The sequence below is a fragment of the Dendrobates tinctorius genome, unplaced genomic scaffold (genome assembly GCF_039654945.1).
Source record: "Dendrobates tinctorius isolate UK_male_01 unplaced genomic scaffold, ASM3965494v1 ptg000011l, whole genome shotgun sequence".
NCBI classification, from domain to species: Eukaryota; Metazoa; Chordata; class Amphibia; order Anura; family Dendrobatidae; genus Dendrobates; species Dendrobates tinctorius.
In genome coordinates, this window is record NW_027361679.1 from 52,600,686 (window position 1) to 52,623,933 (window position 23,248).

The 23,248-nt window shown below is 41.1% G+C and overlaps 1 protein-coding gene across 1 annotated transcript in view; it reads right to left on the reverse strand.

Annotated features, from left to right (window-relative positions):
- Positions 1 to 23,248, reverse strand: part of LOC141047218 (rod cGMP-specific 3',5'-cyclic phosphodiesterase subunit beta-like) — a 111,734-nt gene that overhangs the window by 10,408 nt on the left and 78,078 nt on the right. Inside the window, exons 12-19 of the mRNA XM_073542172.1 lie at positions 18,544 to 18,690; positions 17,460 to 17,567; positions 17,143 to 17,252; positions 11,963 to 12,050; positions 9,308 to 9,408; positions 8,202 to 8,309; positions 6,714 to 6,777; positions 2,973 to 3,047 (exon numbers count right to left, since the gene is read on the reverse strand). Of these exons, the coding sequence (XP_073398273.1) occupies positions 2,973 to 3,047; positions 6,714 to 6,777; positions 8,202 to 8,309; positions 9,308 to 9,408; positions 11,963 to 12,050; positions 17,143 to 17,252; positions 17,460 to 17,567; positions 18,544 to 18,690 (801 nt within the window). The remainder of the gene's footprint in view (positions 1 to 2,972; positions 3,048 to 6,713; positions 6,778 to 8,201; positions 8,310 to 9,307; positions 9,409 to 11,962; positions 12,051 to 17,142; positions 17,253 to 17,459; positions 17,568 to 18,543; positions 18,691 to 23,248) is intronic.

Here is a 23,248-nt window from a genome sequence, read left to right on the forward strand (position 1 = left end):
ATTTAAAGAGTCGATATTGACTTTTGGAATGACTATTTCCAATAGGTGGCACTAGAGCTCCTGTCATCTTCCTCTCTGAAGAGACTATTTGCACCTTTAAATTCCCAGAGGAACAATGCATGGCATAATACGGTAAGTCTCCCTATCTCAACTTGGCACTCTCCACATGGAGAAATTTTAATCTAGAGTATCTAGCTGAGAAAGACATGTTGTAAATGTAGTCTGACTATCAATCAAGAGCAGCTGCACTTTCTAATTCTGACTGCAGAGCCCTCCAGTTAAAATCATGGTTGGGTATCACGACATAAAAAACAGCCCTTGTAAGATAAAGTCAGAACAGAGACCAGAGGGTGGAAAGCTTGAACGGGTGCAAGATAGAAATTTTCCAAAACAAGAGTAGAGAGTAGAGACCTATTATCTCTCAAGATGCTATCATATGGACAGGATATCATTTTTCCCAGGTTGAGCTGTCTTTTCCAATAATTAGGTGTACATTATGAAAGAAGATTTAAAGTCAAACATTGTATCTCATCATGCCATTGGGTTTCTAATATGAAACATTAATTCCTCAAATACAAGAGTTGTTACTATCCATGATCAATCCTGGTATTCTGGTTCCAGTTCACAGACTATATCAAAGACATTCTACAGGATTCTATCCAACACTCTCTCTAGCTCCAAAACCAACTGACATATTCGAGACAATGAAAAACTTAAAACTCTTTGATTCGCTTTCTAGTTTTTCCTAGGGTTAACAGTAATGGAGTGGACCAGCTGGCTTGTAATGTATTTGGTGTAAAGCAAAACTCAGAGATGAAGCTAGGGAAGTCAACAATATCAACCCTTTAACCCATATACAGGGACCTTACAGTGAGAATCCCAAGATTGATACCCTAGGAGTATGGTACTCCATTAGGAACAGATGACCAACTCTACAATAGGAACAATTGATGGAAAACTGGGAACTAAAGTAGTATCAAGCATTACAATGTTGTTAGAAGGACAGAAGTCAGGGCTGGATGTGCTCAGGCAAACTCGGTGACAGGCAGAACAATAGGGCAGGCTAACCATGGCAAAACAAGGTGAGAAAACAGTCCTGGTCAAAATCAATATAGCTTCAGCACAGTACTGATACCTTAAAGGACTTGTTACGCAAATACTGGAAGATTGCTGTAAGGGTCCTTAAAGAAGACTGGTTAATGTGCATTGACTGAAGGAAAGTACTTTGTTGTGCACTTGTCCTTTAAAAATCAGTGTCAATAGGGACACACATGGGAGAGGTGTCATTAGCAATAGGGTCATAGCAGCAATCAGGACTCCAGACACAAAAGCCCTGAAGAGAAGAGCTGCAAAGGAGAGTGGGATGCAAAGAGAATGAGAACATTTTTGCTCTTGAGATTGATGTGCTTTATATTTAAGACTTTATCCAGGTTATTTAAAGGGACTTAGAAAAGTCATAAATTTGAGGGGGTCAGAGGAAAAGGTGTGTTCTGAAAATAATAGCATAATTGCAATAAAATATAAATTTTAATAAATTAAGGGACTTAAATCTGCCACATCAAATGTCCATGGATCTGCCCTCAGCGACATGTTTCGGAAGAGTTCAGTAACCCACAAAATGCTTGCTTATCAAAGCTGCCTAGAGGATATCTCCTGTCTCTTCTCACAGGTTTATCTAAAGTGCTATTTAAGTTCACTTGTAGCATAACCAGCAAACTGTTGATGCTGAAATTAGTTTATGGAGTCCTTTCTATTCAACCTTCCACATGCTCAGGATGGCAAAACTAAATGTGAACCCAGCACTGTGTTCTTGCCACTAATAGAACTGCACTTTCGTCGGTCGCAAAAAAACAAAATGTAAAAGAAAAGTATTTAATTAATTTAGATGTCAAAAGGTGTGCTTGATATATTTCGACTGTGCAAAAGACTAGAAATTAATAATCTCTTTATACAATTTTGTGAAAAATAGAAGCAGTGAAACTTTGAGGAAGAACATCGAACTGCCTACGAAATGCATTGAGTTGTGTTTCCATGTCCCCCACATAATACTTTGGTAATTTTTAATCATTGAATAAAGTTGGAGTTTTATCATTTTACCAGAGGCTGGAACCACCAATGTTTCTGTTTTCCCCAACTGTCAAAGCGTTGTTCCCTGTATATTGGACCTCATGTTATGGTGAGATGGTTATTTTTGCACATTATGCTATTTTTTTTCTTATCATTCTTCAGGCATTCTTTTCTCCTGGGGCCTAAAGGTTCACTCCATGAGTACTCTCGCAACATCATTAGTGGAAAAAAAGAGAAGCTACTTGATCTGCTGGACAGCAGGCTGGTCCTCATCTTGTACTTTTTGGTTTTTACTTTTCTTCAGGCACTAAAGGTTAGATTTGGTGACCTCAGACCTTGGTCTTGAAAATGACTCAAGCAGTGGTCTCTACCTATTTTATTCTCGGGTATTTCTCAGATGAATATTGTCATGGAACAGCTGGGAGAATTAATTACTTCTACTAGTACTTTGATTTTCTCTGTCCTATGACAGCATCCTGTTATCTATATGAAGTAGAGGTTCTTAGTTGTTGCATAGTTTTGGTCATAGAAGAAACTTGTGAGAGTAGATTATAGGGTGTAATTCAACTTTTATCTTCACAGAACATGAGGTGCATGCATCAGCTTCTTAATACAGCATAACAGGAAGTCTGAAGGGACCTTTTACCAGAGAGAAAATGAAACCAAAGTACAACAAGTATATGCATTACATTCAACTAAATATACAGTATAACAGTAACAGCATTGCCATCTACTGTCAGAAAAGTATAAACTCCTCCTGCACACAAGTCTGTATCTGTTGCATATCTGCCAACATTAGTAACAGGACCATTTCATAAAGTTAGTAAGATGGCCTTTTCATAATGTTGTTGTATACAGCAGTGTCTTCAGTATATGATCATTTGTTATAAAATACATTCACTCACAATAGGCTGTTGCTGAAGTACAGTTCTTTCCAAGTCACCTTGTTCCCAAAATTCAGCCGCAACTAACAGAGCTACCTGGTAAATAAGACACAATTTAATAAAGAATAATCATTCTATAATCCATACGTGGAGATGACAGAATATAAGTTATTACACTAACCACTGTATGAATATGCAAGTCTTGTTCGTTACCTGGAAATTAATACTTAGAAGTGAAAGCTGAGGATAGGTGAGAACAGCTCCTGGCTATCTCCAACAGTCCCATAGGCTTTAAATAATGTGGCAGCAGTAGGACCTGTAGCGTTTAGTAAATTATCAGTTATGTGGGGTATAAGTTATGGTAGGGTATGGTCTCCCTTAGGCCCATAGTAACACTGTTAGTTTAGGTAAGAGTTATTAGCATATCTAAAGTAGATGCAGCCTCACCTACCCTCACCTACTGTATCCTCACCCATCCCTTGTAGATTGTGAGCCCTCGCGGGCAGGGTCCTCACTCCTCCTGTACCAGTCGTGACTTGTATTGTTTAAGATTATTGTACTTGTTTTTATTATGTACTACAGTAGCTGAAGAGGCCCCAGCATTGCCCAGGCGTAGTAACTAACTGTGGTTAGTTATAACAAATTGTAATGATTATCCTCCAGTTTTGGGCACCACATTTTAAAAAAGACATCAACAAACTGGAGCAAGTTCAGAAAAGAGCGACCAGAATGGTGATTGGTCTGCAAACCCTGTCTTATGAGGAAAGGTTGCAGGATTTGTTAATGTTTAGCTTGCAGAAGAGAAGACTGAGAGGAGACTTAATATCTGTCTACAAATATCTCAAGGGCTGTCACATTGTAAAAGGATCATCTTTATTCTCATTTGCACAAGGAAAGACTAGAAGCAATGGGATGAAACTGAATGGGAGGAGACACATATTAGATATTAGAAAAACATTTTTGACAGTTAGAGTGATCAATGAGTGGAACAGGCTGCCACGAGAGGTGGTGAGTTCTCCTTCAATAGAAGTCTTCAGACAGAGGCTGGACAGACATCTGTCTGGGATGATTTAGCGAATCCTACTTTGAGCAGGCAGTTGGACCAGATGGCCCAGGAGGTCCCTTCCAACTCTACGATTCTATGATTCTATCCCATAGTCCAGTGCCCATATACCCATCATACATATCCTCCTTTCCATAGTCCTGTGCCCATATACTCATCACACATATCCTCCATCCCATAGTCCCGCTTCCATATACCCATCATACATATCCTCGATCCTATAATCCAGTGCCTATATACCCATCACACATCCTCCATCCCATAGTCCAGTGCCCATATACTCATCATACATATCCTCCATCCCATAGTCCCGTGCCCATATAACCATCACACATATCCTCCATCCCATAGTCCCGTTTTCATATACCCATCATACATATCCTCCATCCTATAAACCAATGCCCATATACCCATCACACATCCTTCATCCCATAGTCCAGTGCCCATATATCCATCACACATCCTCCATCCCATAGTCCAGTGCCCATATACCCATTATACATATCCTCCATCCCACAGTCCCGTGTCCATATACCCATCATACATATCATACATCCCATAGTCCAGTGCCCATATACCATCACACATCATTCAATAGTCCAATGCCCATATACCCATCACACATCCTCTATCCCGTAGTCCAGTACACATGTACCATCACACATCTTCCATCCCATAGTCCCGAGCCGGGTAGCACTGAGCAGGAAATTCCTGGAGATGTGCTGTTATGTAACCTGGCAGTGTGGCTCTGTGTGTGGCCGCTGATGATGCGATTTTCTACACTGGTAACTAAAGAACCTGGCAGTAATAGAGGAGGGGGTGATTCATTTCTGTCATGTGCTCTCTGGTCCTTTCTTGGGGGCAGACAATGGCTGGGAGCTTAGGTTCCCGGGGATGCTAGGTTTCACCCACCTGGTCAGTGTCTGCTGAGGTGTTGTGGAGCAGGAAAACTGTTGCTCATAGCAACCAATCACAGCTCAGCTTTCATCTTTTAAATAGCTCTGGTGAAATGAAAGATGCTTAGTGATTGGTTGCTATGGGCAACACAGGCAGTGTAACCTGTTGTGGTCAAGATGATGTGCCTATGAAATAGATATATTAGATATTTATTATATATATATATATATTAGATTAGATATTTATTATATATTTATGTATATATTAGATATTTATTATACGGAGCTTTGCGTGTGGAGTGATTGTGGCTATGAGGAGTGGGTGTGGATATGTTGAGTGGGTGTGGCTTGATACACACACATATACACATACATACATACATACACTCATTTTTATATATATAAATACCCCTTTTCACATTTAAAGCGCCATGGAATAAATGGCGCTATAATAATAAATAATAATAATAATACTAATAATGCAGAGTTTGCAGTCGAACCAAGGTCCTTGAGCTGTGAGGAGCTCAAAAGGTGACTTGAGAAGAGCAATATTATTAAATACCTGTGTACTTAAGAGGCCCTGTTAAAATTGTTCCATTTGTGTCCAAAAGCTTCAGGTTATGCCACGGGCTTTCTGCCATTTTGGGTACAGTCTGACAACCTAGAGGATTGTGTGGAACATGGTACTTCCGGCCTTTCATGAGACTGTTAATATTATTGCAATTGCTTTGTTGTACATCTGTTCAAGAGTATTAGCCACTGATATTTGGGGGTAATCCATTAAAGGGGTATACTCAAATTTAAAATCCTCTATCCATGTGATAGTACATAACATGCCAATCGCTGGAGGTCAAACAATTGGGATCCCCACCTATCCCAGCAACCAGGGCTCTGAAGAGCCCAATGTGAATGGAGTGGTGGTCATTGGTCAATCATGCACAGTGCCACTACATTCATTCTTATGGCAGTGCCGAACAGCAGTCGAGCACAGTGCTGGGCTATCTCTGGCAGGCCCATTAAGGATGAATGGATGAATGGACTGACAATGCCCATGATCAACCATTAAGCTATTCACACAGAGCCCAGGTTCTCTGAATTAGTTGTTGTCCCAGCAGTCAGACCTGCAGCAATCGAGAAGTTGTCCATACCCCTTTAAGCTTGTGCAACACTTAGTGACAGTAAGGCTAGTTTCACACTAGTGTATGGAGGAGCTTGCGAGGGATGCAGACTTCCTCCGTGAAGCTCTGCCCACAGCTGCACCTCCTCCGGTCAGCTCCACCTCCGTCGGCATGTGGCCTGCATACCCTATATTTAGCATTAGGTATGCAGGCTGTGCCGATGTATGCGGATGCCTCCGCATACGTCGTTTTGACGGTGCAGCGACCGCAACAAAATGCAACATGTTGCGTTCGGCGCAGGTCGCCGCACTGTCAAAACGATGCATGCGGAGGCATCCGCATACATCGGCACGGCCTGCATACCTAATGCTAAAGATAGGGTACGCATGCCGACAAAGGCGGGGCTGACTGGAGGAGGTGCGGCCATGGGCGGAGCTTCACGGAGGAAGTCCGCATCCCTCCGCAGCCCCTCCATATGCTAGTGTGAAACCAGTCTAACTGTTATGAGTAATGTTTCTTACTAAGATGAGTAAAAAGGCATAAAAAAGACAAACAGACAATTTGCAGTGTGGTATACTTTGGCATACATTTTGAGGTTCTCATTGGAAGTCCTTCTGATGTATTCTTTCAACATATACAAGTAGTTATAAACAGAGTCCAAAATCTAAAATGATAGTTATATAACCTTGCTCTGGACCTCCCACGGCTTTGTAATAGCAGATAAATCACATGCGGTCATCATCATAGCCCTATAACAGAAACATAATGGCAGTTATTTGTAGTGCTGTAATAATACTATCTTTTGTGAAAGAAAGTTGAGGCTAATTTTTAGGAGTGGAAAATGACATGATTTCATTGCTGGTCTTTTCTGCCATCACCATAGTGCTCACACACGTGGAGCTTTCAGCTGAACAATTCAACCATTTCAGAAAAGCAGTGTCTGCCAAGCTGTATATCCTTAGCAATGAGCTTCGACTCATGCACAACTATCAATTCTGCAGATAACTGATTTTTTTAATCTATAATTTGAAAAATGATGTAACAACCAATTTCTTACATCATTATTTATACCATAATTTGATTTGTATTCTGAACGTCGTTAAAAAAAATTAAAAATTGCCAGTATTACTGGATAATGGAAGAAATTGTGATTACAAACAGGGGTACCCCAAAATGGTACCAAAGGAACTATAGCTTGTCCCACAAATACAAGCTCATTGACAGCTTCATTGATGAAAAAAATAAAGTTAAGTCTCAGATTATGGCAATACAAGCAATTTTAAAGTATTTTTTGAAAGTAGCAAAACATAATAAATAGCTATTTTGTTATAGGCATTAAAGATGTAAACCAGAAATTTATGTTGATATTATTTTTACCGCACAATGTACCCCATAAAAACAGAATTTGCAGAATTTTAATTTCAACCCACAAAAATTTATTTTCCATTGTCCCATACTTTATTTGGTGAATTGGAAAAGAATGGTTGAGAAAAAAAAATTGGTTGACTCTTTAAAAGGTCAAAGAGTAACTAAGTTTTTGCAAATTTGTTTTTCTTTTTTTGCTTTATAACTCCGTTTAAATCTTTGAGGGTCTTAAAACCACCCCTGACCACTCAAAAGACCTACAAGAAGTGCGTAGCTCCAGATGCAAGAGCACATAGAGAGTGGAGCATTGATTCAATAGAAAGTCAACGAGAGTCCCAGTCCTGAGACTCCACCGATTGCACAAAATACAGCCAAGAAGTGCAAAGTCCAAGAAAAAGGAGAGCAGATTGCAGTCAGAATTTCTATTGAATCTGTTATCTGCTTTGTGCACTCCTGTCACTTGGTTGGCACACTTCTAAGCTGCCTTTTGAACAATTGGTGGGGCTTGAGGACTGGGACCCGCAACCACTTTTTATTGAATCCATACTCCATCCTGTGCGCATGTTCAGGGAGATGCTGAGGACTGGGGGCCCTGCAAATCAGATGGGAATTAAGGGGGCAAAAATATAAAACATTTTTACGGAAGTTTAGTTACTATTTAAATATTTAAATATGTCAAAGCAGAAGTAGGAAATATACAATATAATGATAGCATAAAAGGAGGGTAGGGGCTGCTAATTATAAGTGAACTGTGACTTAAGTTTGCTTATTATATTTAAGACTATGAAGCTAAGCATAGCGTACATACATAATGATTTCTTTTCTTGTTGTTTCAAGTGATAAGTATTCATTCCACTTCTGAGGGTCATCATAAGTCTGACATTGATCAACAATTTTCTGGAACATTGTTCTCTTCCTGAGAAGGGGAATAAAACATTTATCTCCGGAACAAACATTTTTTTGCCACTAACATCACTCAATATTATCAGTAAGTAAAGTAATCACAAATCTACAAATGATGTTCTGTTTTCTAAGGCTAGTTTCACACTAGCGTTTAAACGACGCGCGCACGGCGCCGCTAAGCCATGCCCCCTGCCGGCTCCCTGCCCGCCCCTTCCTGTTATCGCCTCCTCCGAGCGCAGAGGGCTGCATGCGTTATGCGCACCCTATCTTTAGCATAGGGTGCGCAGGCCGTGCGCAACTATGAATATAGCGTGCGCTGCGCATTTTTGAATGGGCGCCGTGCGTGCCAAAATGCAACATGCTGCGTTCGGCGCGCACGGCGCACCTCCAAAAATGCGCAGCGCACGCTATATTCATAGTTGCGCACGGCCTGCACACCCTATGCTAAAGATAGGGTGCGCATAACGCATGCAGCCCTCTGCGCTCGGAGGAGGCGATAACAGGAAGGGGCGGGCAGGGAGCCGGCAGGGGGCATGGCTTAGCGGCGCCGTGCGTGCGTCGTTTAAACGCTAGTGTGAAACTAGCCTTAGAATTCTGTTATACATTATTCATTAAGGCTGGTGTTTCCTACATTGTTCTTAATGAGGGGGTGCACGCCCTGGCTTCTCCCCAGTTCCGGTCATTCTACCTTAGTTACTGGCTTGAAAATGTCAAAAGTCGCAAAACGTTTGAGCAACTTCATGTTGCACAAATATTTTGTAACTTTTCAATTTTTTTAAGCCATTTTTTCTGGTGTAAACACATTTATGTATCAAGGCTTATATGCTCAATTACTCTTGGTAATTTAAGTTACTAATAGGCTGAGTTCAGCCTTAAAACAATATGCTTTGTACCAGTCTCTTGGACTAGCTGGGCAATGTACCAAGAAAATTAAATCAAAAATGAAAAGTACCCTATGCACTATGATATAGGAAATAAACCGTACTTCCATGACTTCTTAAATCCACTCACTTGAAATAAAGAGCCAAATCTGTAGCTATGATTGCAATATCCATCAAGTGAATGACAAGTTCGTGCTGTCTTCTGTTAAGATTCTGGTAAATGTTCATGGACTGCCACAAGAAAACAAATCAGATTATTTTAGAGAATAATAGACAAATATTTGTGTATGATGCTTTGTCTGGGTCAACCATTGCTTGAAGTGATGTAATTGTGATGCACAGCCATACAGATAGGTATTTTTAGTATGTCATAGTTGAAATGGGCTATAGAATTTCAGGTATTTTAAGGGGTTATTCAGGACCATTTTATTTTATCTAAAGGACTAAGAATTGAGAGGTGGTAAATGCTAAGTACCTACCTGTTCTGCCCAGCTCTGGTTCCGAGTGGTCACTGACCTCTCCTGCTGGCGATTCTTCTGCTTCACATCAACAGAGCAGCTCTTGAGCTTCCCAGTTGCTCTGGGGAGACAGCTGTCAATCGACATCACACTTGCAGCTGTGCCTTGTCAAAAGACCATAGTGGAAAAGAAGCAACTGCTCTGTTAAAGTGACATCATCAGAAACCGCTGAGTCAACAATGGGAGTGGTCCATGACTGATCTGAGTCAGCAGAGATCGGCCCTGGGCACAACATGCAGGTAGTTAGCACCTACCTGCCTATAAGTTCTTAGGCCCTTTAGAAAAAAAATAAATAGTCCCTGATAACACCTTTAAAATGTAATTGTTAAATACTGAAAAGTTTTGGAACCTTTATACATAGTTTATGTATCAATTCCTTGCCATTTCAATATATTGATTTACTGACAGTGAATGGAAATTTTTACTGTTTTTTAACATTGGAAGGCTGAAAACCTGTACTGATGTGAACCTTTAAGCACCATTATAAAGCTCATCAAGGATATCAGACATTTTAGAGGGCAATAAAAGCACATCGCCAATGCCAGTCAGATATGACAAGGATTGGTTTCAAGGCATCGGATATAAACCTGAAAATTTCTATTCAATTGCAATTAACTTTGTAAATTTGCTTTAAAAGCAAAATTTAAAAACTTTCCCATTTCTTGAAATAAACCAATCAAACAAGAAAAATGTATATATCTCAACACAACAAGTATAACAAGCGGCTTCTCCAAATTCAACACTGAAATGTTTATGTTTAGGTAGCTCCTGCCTCCACACCTTGCCTGAGCTTTGATCCTAGTTGCAGTTTGTAACTTGTTTCCTGTCTAGGTGCTTTATTGTTTTGACTCTCTTGTCACCGACCCAGATTGTTTACTTCTTTTGTTTGGTCTCTCCACTCCTGACCCTGGCTTCGTAATTTGAACCTGTGCAGCTTGCCCCATCCTCGGACTTCCTGACCATATGGTAGTCTTCACCCTCTGGGCCTTGTAGTTTGCATTTGACTCATTGGTCATCTGATGCAGGTCCGCCGGGGACTGCTATGGAGTGGTACTTAGTGACTACCCCAGCCTATAGTCACCATCAGAGGTTCTAGTGAAAATCAGAGCTGGTAACCAAGATAGAAAATACCATGACAGCCTTTCGGTCTGATGAAGGAACTCTTTCCGAAACGCACGTTGGGGCTCGCAGTGTGTGGTGCTTAGTGCCTCCTCTCCCTGGTATGTGCTCGACTCATTGCCTTTTGTTTGGCCACAAGGCTGTCATGATATTTTCTATCTTGGTGACCAGCTCTGGATTTTTCCTTTACTCTGTTTTGCTGGCCATTTACTATTAACCCCTGACACCTTCTTTGTGACCATATGGTATATACTACTTGGTACTGACATATCTGGGCTATATTTGTATTATATTATCCTGATATCTATTGAGGTGCACTATTTACCATCATCCTGTGATTTTTTTCTTTGTGTCACTTTTGTAACCACAAATTGTCAATTTTTATCTGGTCTCCTAATAAAGATTTGTGATTTTTACCACACCTTATATTGGACGTCTTTGCACTGGTCTTTCTTCTGAGTAAATTGCATGTTTACAGTGTGTCCTGCACTATGTTACAATGAGCTGGGACAGTATTTTATTGTATTACCTTTATTTATGATTATTTATATATGATGTTACTCATTTCTAGCTCATTGTGCCACCATTTTTGTTCATTATAAACCTGCTTAAGCATAGGCAAAACAAGAGATAACCTTCTCCATCACAAATTGAAAACAAGCGGAAAAGCAATTGTCCATTCGTACTGCGGGTCCACTCGCTCAGGTCAGTGTCTTTAGCAAACACCTGGAGGCGTCCACACCTCTAGCCATAGACACTAAATGCGACACTTGGTCTGCATTTTAGCTTTCTTACCATGCCCCTGGGGTGGGGATATGTTAGCAGTCATTCCCACACATCGCTTTTGACTGCTTGTAAAACCTAATAACTCTCTCAGCACTATATGTGCTGGAGCATGCTTTCCGAGCTCACATCACCAAAGTTACCAACCTCGATGATACATATCTCCCCTCAAGAACCTGTCTCCGGCCTTCTTACAGTACACAATGCTATTTGGTAAGATGATCACAATATATTATGGCAGTAAAAACTATGATAGGAGAGCTTCTTTAAGTTTTATTTACTAGATCTCCAACATAACTTATGCTTTACTAACCTAGCTAACATATAACATGTAATAGGTAAAAAATGAAGCATAGTTTTATCACCTCATCTGCCAGTAAGATCTTGCCAAACTCCAAGTGATGTCTTTCCAGAATAGAGGAGCCATGTAATTTTGCTAACGGATGTTGAGATCTAAGGAAAACAAACAAGTAAGCTTTAAAAGGGGTTACTAACTTGAAAAAAAAGTATATTCACATTGACAGTTCACATTATAAATACAGATTTGCATGTTACTTTATTAAAAATGCACTTGCTTTCATCACTTTTTTATGATCTTAGTAATTTTTGAGAGTAAAAATAGTATAATGATACAACCCACACATTATCATCCTGACAACAGTTATTAGTAAAAGCAAATAGTATCGTGATCATGACGATGTGTTTAATATGTTTACAACTAATACAATATTTAATTTACTGTAGTTGGAGCATAACAGATGGTTCCATATACAGTACATGATCATTGCTTCACATGCTCATTGTCAGACCTTTTTGCAACAATATTGTTATGTCTACTCCAAGTAGATATTAACCCCTTAACGACCGCCAATACGCTTTTTAACAGCTGCAGGAATAACGGTGTAGCGTCCCCCATAGTCAGAATTTCTCCGGGGGTAGCCGAGACCCCAGAGAACATGATTCGGGACAGTTTTTACCAACCCCAGTGTCGCGATCAGCAACCGCAAAAAAAAGTGCAATTTTCCATTTAATTTCTCTCCTCTGATGTGATTGCACATCAGAGGAGGAGAAATAGAGTCCCCCGATTCCCCTTGGTACCTCCATTGTCCCTGCAACCCCCCCGTGAAGTCCCCCGGGCCGCCAGCGTCCTCTTGGTAGAAAATGGCGAGCGCATGCGTAGTGTGCCCGCCGAGATCTGTCGGCCAGCAACAATAGGAAAATTTTCCTATTGGTTCATTTTGATCACTGTGATAGACCCTATCACAATGATCAAAATAAAAAAAGTAAAAACCCCTTTATCACCCACTTAGGGAAAAATAATAAAATTAAAAAAGTATTTATTTCTACTTTCCCATTAGGGTAAGAGTTGGGTTAAAGTGAGTTGGGATAAAGTGAGTTGGGCTAAAGTTAGGGGTAGGGTTAGGGTTAGGGTTAAGGTTGGGGCTAGGGTTGGGATTACGGTTAGGGTTGGGATTACGGTTAGGGTTGGGATTAGGGTTAGGGGTGTGTTAGGGTTATGGGTTCAACTGTTTAGGTACATCAGAGGGTCTCCAAACGCGACATGGTTCCACCATTGATTCCAGCCAATTTTGCGTTCAAAAAGTCAAATGTTGTTCCCTCCCTTCTGAGCCCTGCCATGCACCCAAACAGTGGCTTTTCCCCACATGTGGGGCATCGGATCGGCATACTCAGGAGAAATTGCACAACAAATTTTGTGGTCCATTTTCTCCTGATACTCTTGCGAAAGTAAAAAAAAATTGGTTCCAAAGTAAATTTTTTATGAAAAAAGTTAAATGTTCATTTTTACTTCCACATCGCTTTATTTCTCGTGAAGCACCTGAAGGGTTAATAAACTTCTTGATAGTGGTTTCACGCACCTTGAGGGGTACAGTTTTTAGAATGGTGTCACTTTTTGGAATTTTCTATTATATCTCACTTCAAATGTGACGTGGTCCCTAAAAAAAATGGTTTTGTAAATTTTGTTGGAAAAATAAGAAATCGCTGGTCAAATTTTAACCCTTATAATGCCCTAACAAAAAAATTATGTTCCCAAAATTAAGTTCATGCAAAGTTGACGTTTGAAATTTAATTTATTAACTATTTTGTGTGACACAACTTTCTGATTTAAGTACACAAAAATTTAAATTTTGAAAATTGCTAAATTTTCTAAATTTTTCCCAAATTTCTGTTTGGGTGGTGTTGGGGATAGGGTGGTGCTGGGGTTACGGTTGTGGTAAGGGTTAGGTTGGGATTACAGTTAGGGGTGTGTTGGGGTTAGGATTGGGGTTAGGGCTGTGTTAGGGTTGGAGTTAAAATTGGGGGATTTCCACTGTTTAGGTACACTACTGTTCAAAAGTTTAGGGTCACTTGGAAATTTCCTTATTTTTGAAAGAAAAGCACAGTTTTTTCAAATAAGCTAACATTAAATGATTCAGAAATACACTCTATACATTGTTAATGTGGTAAATGACTATTCTAGCTGCAAACGTCTGGTTTGTGATGCAATATCTTTATAGGTGTATAGAGGCCCATTTCCAACAACCATCACTCCAGTGTTCTTATGGTACTTTGTGTTTGCTAACTGTGTAAGAAGGCTAATGGATGGTTAGAATACCCTTGAAAACCCTTGTGCAAGTATGGTAGCACAGCTGAAAACAGTTTGGCTGATTAGAGAAGCTATTAACCTGACCTTCCTTTGAGCTAGTTGAGAATCTGGAGCATTACATTTGTTGGTTCCATTAAACTCTCAAAATGGCCAGAAAAAAAGAACTTTCATGTGAAACTCAACAGTCTATTCTTGTTCTTAGAAATGAAGGCTATTTCATGTGAGAAATTGCCAAGAAACTGAAGATTTCCTACAACGGTGTTTACTACTTCCTTCAGAGGAGAGCACAAACAGGCTCTAACCAGAGTAGACAACAAGCAACAAGACAAGTACATTAGAGTCTGTAGTTTGAGAAATCGACGCTTCACGGGTCATCAACTGGCAGCTTCATTAAATAGTACATGCAAAATGCAAATGTCAATGTCTACAGTGAAGAGGCGACTCCGGGATGCTGGCCTTCAGGGCAGAGCGGCAAAGAAAAAGCCATATCTGAGACTGGCTAATAAAAGGAAAAGATTAATATGGACAAAAGAACACAGACATTGGACAGAGGAAGATTGGAAAAAAGTGTTATGGACAGACTAATCCAAGTTTGAGGTGTTTGGATCACACAGAAGCACATTTGTGAGACGCAGAACAACTGAAAAGATGCTGGAAGAGTACCTGACGCCATCTGTCAAGCATGGTGGAGGTAATGTGATGCTCTGGGGTTGCTTTAGTGCTGATAAAGTGGGAGATTTGTACAAGGCAAAATGGATTTTGAATAAGGAAGGCTATCACTCCATTTTGCAATGCCATGCCATACCCTGTGGACAGCGCTTGATTGGAGCCAATTTCATCAGGACAATGACCCAAAGCACACCTCCAAATTATGCAAGAACTATTTAGGGAAGAAGCAGGCAGCTGGTATTCTATCTGTAATGGAGTGGCCAGCGCAGTCACCAAATCTCAACCCCAATGAGCTGTTGTGGGAGCAGCTTGACCGTATGGTATGCAAAAAGTGCCCATCAAGCCAAACCAACTTGTGGGAGGGGCTTCTGGAAGCATGGGGTAAAATTTCTCCAGATTACCTCAGCAAATTAACTGCTAGAATGCCAAAGGTCTGCAATGCTGTAATTGCTGCAAAGGGAGCATACTTTGACGAAAGCAAAGTTTGAAGGAAAAATTATTATTTCAAATAAAAATCTTTTTTTGAACAATGTCAATCTCTGGACTAGATTTTAAATTCATTTGGCAACTCATTTGATTAATAAAAGTATGAGTTTTCATGGAAAACACAAAATTGTCTGGGTGACCCTAAACTTTTGAACGGTAGTGTACATCAGGGGGTCTCCAAATGCGACATTGCACCCGCCATTGATTCCAAACAATTTTGCATTCAAAAAGTCAAACAGTGCTCCCTCCTTTCTGAACCCTGCCATGCATCCAAAGATTGGCTTTCCCCCACATTCGGGGTATTGGCGTACTCAGGCGAAATTGCAGAATAAATTTTGTGGTCCATTTTCTCCTGATACCCTTGTGAAAATAAAAAAAAAGTTTGGGTCTAAATGAAATTTTTTCTGAAAAAGTTAAATGTTAACTTTTTCCTTCCACTTTGGTTTAGTTCTCGTGAAGCACTTGAAGGGTTAATAAACTTCTTGCATGTGGTTTTGCACAACTATTTTGTGTGACATTGCTCTCTGATTTAACTCTACAAATATTAAAAGTTGAAAATTGCAAAGTTTTCACAATTTTGGCCAAATTTCTGTTTTTTCTTAAATAAACGCAAGACATTTTTCCACTGACATGAAGTACAATATGTCACGAAAAAAGAGTCTCAGAATCAGTGGGATACATTGAAGCATTCTAGAGCTATAACCTCATAAAGTGACAGTGGTCAGAATTGTAAAAATTAGCTTGGTCATTAAGTACCAAATTGGCTCTGTCACTAAGTGGTTAACTTTCAGTAAATAAAGGGAATGTTTAATGCATCTGTAAGGTGTCTGGGTGACAAATTCGTGGGCAAGCTGCTGCTTTGTTCACTCTGACACCCTACAGACAAAATGTGTCCCAGTCCCGGCCTGCTGCTGTATGGGGATGCATCACACAAACTTGTGGCCCATAGGCCTTCACTGGCTGCAGGTCTTCATCTTCCAGAACCTTCATAGCACACAATCCAGTGGACACTGAATTCGGTAACAGTCAAACTTTTACTTGGCAGCTTACGGTGATTACAATCAGGCATATAGGATAGGGCCCAATGGGTTACAGTCTTGCTCACAGGTACCAGACTTAACTTCAACCTTAGTTCTTTGTCTGAGTAGACCATCACTCTTGCTATCTCTCCTACCACTAGGAATTCTCCACCACATGCAGTGGACCTGGATTCCAACACCTTACGCCTCTGAGAGTGTGAGTCCATCTTTCCTGCAGCTCTGCAGGCTTACTGTGCCCAAGGGCATCGATGTCCATCTCGAGGTTCCCAGGCCAACAGATGAATTTGCACAGAAGGGTTCTTTTGCAATCCACAGCCTTGAGTAACAGACTTATGCTGTCCTTAGTTTCCTATTGCCTGTGACCGCTGCTGTCACTTCACCACACATTCTCTAAAAGAATTTGACACTTCCTGAACTTGGCACTAACTATCAGCTCACCCTCCCCAAAGCTGGCCTTAACCCTCACACTGTCTCTATGCCTGCTGTGTCACTTGACAGACTTCACCTTTCATCTACATTCTAGACAGTAACATCTTGTGACTGTTAGATAGGACTGCAGCCCACAGGGAAATTAACACATCACACGGAAACGTATCAGGAACAAAACATTATTCACATCCTAGATATTCTATAACACAGTAGCGTTGATGTCTTCAGGGGTGAACATGGCAGCTGGTCCATCTCCTTACACACCTGAAGAAGCTTAACAGTTGCATTCATAATAGACAAAATGTACATTACTTACTTCATCTGGTAGAGATTATTTGTTCCTCTGTGGTCTATATCATGGCAAAATCCTGCAGTAACCATGGCCATGGCTTCTAGATCTGTATAATAACGCTTTAATTTGCCAGTCTATAAACAAGGGAAAATTAATTTAATAAGATTTTGATTTCTCTTATATGTCTACTAAAATTTCCTGACATATGAGTTATCTTTGGTTAAAATTGGAGCAGGAACAGTTCTCCTGTCCTTCACAAAAGTTGTTTTAATGATAAATATAAGAATGCCACTCTATCAATTACATGAAGTAAGCTACCTATTGGCCAAACTGTGACATACCATCAGAAGTGTGAACATGGTTTGAGCAACATTAAATCCATGGCGCCAGTTATGATAGGTAACCTTTCTATATCCCTTCTTCATAGCATACATAAATCTCACCAGTGCCTAAATGATAAAGGCAGGTAATTAAAATCCCCATAGATGAAACTGGGCAGTCAAACTAATCTAAGCAAAATATCCATAGATTTAGGATTTATGAAAATATAAATATATTGTCAATGAAATTAGTAGAGATGAGAGAATCTTTTGAAATTCAAATTCGCCGACTTTGCTGAATTTTCACAAAAGATTTGATTTGTGGAGAATAAATTTGCGGTAATTTCAATACTGAAAAACTTCTACTTGCTCAGAAAATACAAGAGGGGGTGAGGCGTGAGACCACCCAGCTGACCATAAGAGTTTACCCTTTACAAGCAATAGAGAGGACCCTGTTGATCAAAAGAGCTTACACTGAAAGAGAGAGGACTTTTCTGACCATAAGAGCTTACAATCTACAGGCAAGAGAAAGAGAAGTCTGCTGATCCTAAGTGCTTATTCTTTATAGAAAAGCGAGAGGACCCCACTGACCATAAGAGCTTACATACTACAGAAGAGAGCTAGAGAGGACACCACTGACCATAAGAGCTTACACTCTACAGAAGAAAGAGACTCACCCAATGACTCTGGAGATGGAAAATGATTCTGCAATACAATCTGTGCTCCACTGGGACCAGGTGATCTGTGATGACCCAGGTACTGACCATCATTTTACAAGGTATGGTAATCCATAAAATGTCATAGCTGCAGGGCATTATGGGGAGGTCCGCACAGCAACGCAACATGATATTAAGCCCCTCTCTGAATTTTCAGCACTATGGGAAATTGATTTTTTTTTACTGCAAATTGAATCTCAAAATTATCAAATTTGTCTGAAACCATGAATTTCCAGACATATAACTCAAATTCAAACCTCCATGGGTTGATCCATTCATCTCTACTGATTAGAATTACTTAATTAAAAATAAATGTTCTGAAATAATGATGAGGATAGTGATTATAATCTAGAGCCATATAAGTTGCAACTTTACTTTTGATTTATTACCTCTGGAGGGATTTGAAACTTCTTAACCACCCCAAGTTCATAGTACATTTGGATTCCACATTTTACAAGATCTATTTCAGTGCAGTCAAAATCCGAGAAACGGAATTCATAAATTTCAAATTTGGTAGGTCCTGGCAATTGTGTTTTCTGGAAAATGTGAGCAGCCATTTGGGTGAATGTTAAAACTTTTTTTACCATAAGTAACAAATATTTTGAGAGCATGTATAACATTTACATAGCAATACTAGTAAATCTTGCATTTTTATGAAAATATTATTCATACAGTTCTGCAGAGTGAAAATGCTTTAAAAAATAGATGTGTTAATAGTTTATTTCTAACTATTAGCTAAATGCAAAGCAAATAAATAAAAGAGAAATCAAAATCAGATTAATATTTTGTGTGACCGCCCTTTGTTTTCTTCTAGCCACACTTGCACATAGCTTTTGATGGAACTTGGCATGGAGGTTGTTCCACACATCTTGGAGAACTTATGCCAGATCTGTGAACGAAGACTTGTGCAAATCCTTCTGTCATTTTATGAAATTCCAGACACAATTGATGATGCTGAGATAAGTGCCCTGTGGGGGCCTTATTATCATTTTCAAGACTCCTTGTTATTTTTTATACTGAAGATACAGTTGTGTGAAAAATTGTTTGTCCTTCCCGATTCCTATACTTTTGCATGTTTGTCACACTTAAATGTTTCAGATCGTCAAACAAATTTAAATATTAGACAAAGACAGGGCCACCATCAGGGCATTATCTCTTCTGCTCATCGGGCCCCAGTGGCAAGATTCTGCCGGTGCAGAAACTGAGTCTGCATTTGAAATGCAGGTTCAGTTAAACTCTATTGCCGCGTGGGCCTGCATGGCAATAGTTAAAAGCCGCCTGCCAATCGGAGGCTGGCAGCTGACATCAGCACGCAAGTTGCTGGCGTATTACATCATTATCATTCACTGGCGAGTCTGTGCGTGAAATGCCTGGGGGGAGTATTGCTGCAGGAATGTGGCCAGGTAAGGAGAAATTTGTTTGTATTTTTATTGAAAGCGGCAAGTCGCAGTATGTTTCGACGGCAGGATGGAGACATGGGGCAGGTTGGAGACACAGGTCAGGATGGAGACATGGAGCAGAATAGAGACATGGGGCAGAATGAAGAAATGTGCGCAGAATGGAGACATGGGGCAAAATGGAGACACGGAGCAGAATCAAGACACGGGGACAGGCAGGAGACAAGGGAAGCAGGATGGAGACAAAGGGGTAGGATGGAGATATGGGGGCAGTATGGAGACACCGGAGGCAGGATCGAGATACGGGGCAGGATGGAGACACAGGGGGCAGGATGAAGACAGATGGGGCAGGATCATGGGGCAGGATGGAGACACATGGGGCAGGATCATGAGGCAGGATGGGTATAATGGAGACAGATGGGGCAGGATCATGGGATAGATGGGGCAGGTTCATGGGACAGATGGGGCAGTGTTATGATTGAGTCACCGTAGGAGGCAAAAACAGAAATGCTAGCTAAGTCCAGAAAACCAGAGAGGTTGGCAGCTATCGGATTGCAGACCCCTGAACCTATCAACACAACTAGCAGTAGCCGTGGGGGGTTCCTACGATGCCCTAGACCCCTCGATCACAGCCGGAGAATTAAATAGGCCTAAAGAAAGAAAGGGGAAATCTAAACTGCCCCAGAGCAGACCCAAAAGCAATAGACAGCCCCCAACATATAATGACGGTGAAGCAAGATGAAAACACTAACACAGACAGAAAGATAGACTGAGCAAAGACGGGGCCCAAGCTAACTAGATAGGAAAGGACAGGAAGGCTGCTGTCTGCAATCCGTGAAAAACCCTATGAAAATAAGAGCCAACAGACTGACAGTGAAAAAGGCCCTGAAGACGCTAGGCTTCAAAAAGCTATGTCAGTACTCAGGAATATTCTGAAGACAGAGCAACAGGCAAAAGGAGATACAGCTCACCCCATCCTCATTAGGCTCAGGTGCCTGATAATCAGGCTCATTACCTTCCCTTACCAGAATAGGGAGTTCACCAGACCTCAGTGACGAAGGGGAAAATGAACTCACAACAGTACCTCCCCCTTGAGGAGAGGTCACCGAACCCTCAACCACGCCACCAGGGCGATCAGGGTGAGCCCGATGAAAGGCACGCACCAATCTTTTGGCATGAATATCAGAGGCAGAGACCCAGGAATTATCCTCCTGACCAAAACCCTTTCACTTAACCAAATACTGGAGTCTCCGTCTAGCCAGATGGGAATCCAGTATTTTCTCTACCTCATATTCCATGTTACCTTCAACCAATACAGGGTCTGGAGGTGCCACCCCAGGAACAACTGGTTCAACAAACCTCTTCAACAAGGACTTATGGAACACATTATGGATTTTAAATGTGACAGGAAGAGCCAAACGAAAAGAGACCGGATTAATAATCTCCAAAATCTTGTAAGGTCCAATAAATCTAGGCTTAAACTTAGGAGAAGCCACCTTCATAGCAATATTTTTTGATGATAACAACACCATATCACCAATCTTAAACTGGGGACCAATGGTCCTATGTCGATTGGAAAACCGCTGGGCCTTTTCCTGGGAGAGAGATAACTTATCCACCACTTGGTCCCAGATCTGGTGCATTCTCTCCACCACAGTGTCAACACCTGGGCAGGCAGAAGGCTCCACCTGCCCTGAAGAAAATCGAGGATGAAACCCAAAATTACAAAAAAAAGGTGACATCAAAGTGGCAGAACTAGCTCTATTATTTAAAGCAAATTCGGCCAAGGGCAAAAATGAAACCCAATCGTCCTGATCAGCGGAAATAAAACATCTCAAATACGACTCCAAGGTCTGGTTTGTTCTCTCTGTCTGCCCATTGGTCTGAGGGTGAAAAGCAGAGGAGAAGGACAACTGAATTCCCAGCTTGGAACAGAAGGTCCTCCAAAATCTAGACACAAACTGAACTCCTCTGTCAGATACAATGTTCTCAGGAATCCCGTGTAAGCGAACCACCTGTTGCAAAAACAGGGGCACCAACTCAGAAGAAGATGGCAACTTAGGGAGTGGTACAAGATGAACCATCTTAGAGAACCTATCACAAATCACCCAAATAACAGTCATTCTTTGAGAGACCGGCATATCAGAGATGAAATCCATTGAAATATGGGTCCATGGCCTCCTGGGAACCGGCAAAGGCATCAACAACCCACTAGAGCGAGAACAAGATTTAGACCGGGAGCAAGTCCCACAGGACTGCACAAAATTCCTGACATCATGAGACAAGGTGGGCCACCAAAAAGAGCGACTCACCAGATCTCTAGTACCAAAAATACCTGGATGACCAGCCAATGCAGAGCAATGAACTTCAGACATCACTCTCTTCTGCCACTGGTCAGGAACATACAACTTTCCACTGGGACAACGCTCAGGTTTGTCCTCCTGGAACTCTTGCAGAGCAAGTCTCAAATCGGGCGAGATGGCAGAAAGAACTACCCCTTCGCCTAAGATGGTAGCAGGCTTGGTCACCACAGGAGAATCAGCAAAGAAGCTCCTAGAAAGAGCGTCAGCCTTGACATTCTTAGTGCCAGGAAGAAAAGAGACCACAAAATCAAAACGTGTAAAAAACAAGGCCCATCTAGCCTGTCTAGGGTTCAAGCGTTTAGCCGACTCTAGGTAAATCAAATTCTTGTGGTCAGTGAGGACCACAACTTGATGTTTAGCTCCCTCCAACCAATGTCTCCACTCCTCAAATGCCCATTTCATGGCCAACAGTTCCCGATTCCCCACATCATAGTTACGTTCAGATGGAGAGAACTTTCGGGAAAAGAAAGCACAGTGATTCATTTTAGATGTTACAGGATCCTTTTGGGACAAAACAGCTCCTGCACCAATCTCAGAAGCATCCACCTCTACCTGGAACGGGAGTGAGACATCAGGTTGCCGCAAAACTGGGGCGGAGGTAAATCTTCGCTTCAGCTCCTGAAAGGAAGAATCAGCCTCCGGAGACCAATTCAACACATCAGCACCCTTCTTAGTCAGATCAGTCAATGGCTTGGCAATACTAGAAAATTTTGCTATAAATTTCCGATAAAAATTAGCAAAACCCAAAAACTTCTGGAGGGCCTTCAAAGAAGTGGGCTGAACCCAATCATAAATGGCCTGTACCTTGGCCGGGTCCATTTCAACAGTTGACGGAGACAAAATAAATCCTAAAAATGAAATCCTCTGTACTCCAAAAAGGCATTTCGATCCTTTGACATACAGGGAATTCTCCCTCAAGATCCGGAACACAGTCCGAATATGTTCCACATGAGAATCCCAATCCTTGGAGAAGATCAAAATATCATCCAGATAGATAATCAAAAATTTATCGACAAAGTCTCGGAAAATATCGTTCATGAAGCACTGGAAGACAGAAGGGGCATTAGTGAGCCCAAAAGGCATCACCAGGTACTCAAAATGTCCCTCCGGAGTATTAAACGCCGTCTTCCATTCATCCCCCTGCTTAATGCGGATAAGATTATACGCCCCCTGAGATGAAGCTTGGTAAACCAGCAAGCACCTCTAACTCTAGAGAATAGATCCGAAATCAGGGGTAACGGATACTGATATTTAATAGTAATTTTATTGAGGGCACGATAATCAATACAAGGCCTTAAAGAACCATCCTTTTTGGCCACAAAAAAAAAACGGCA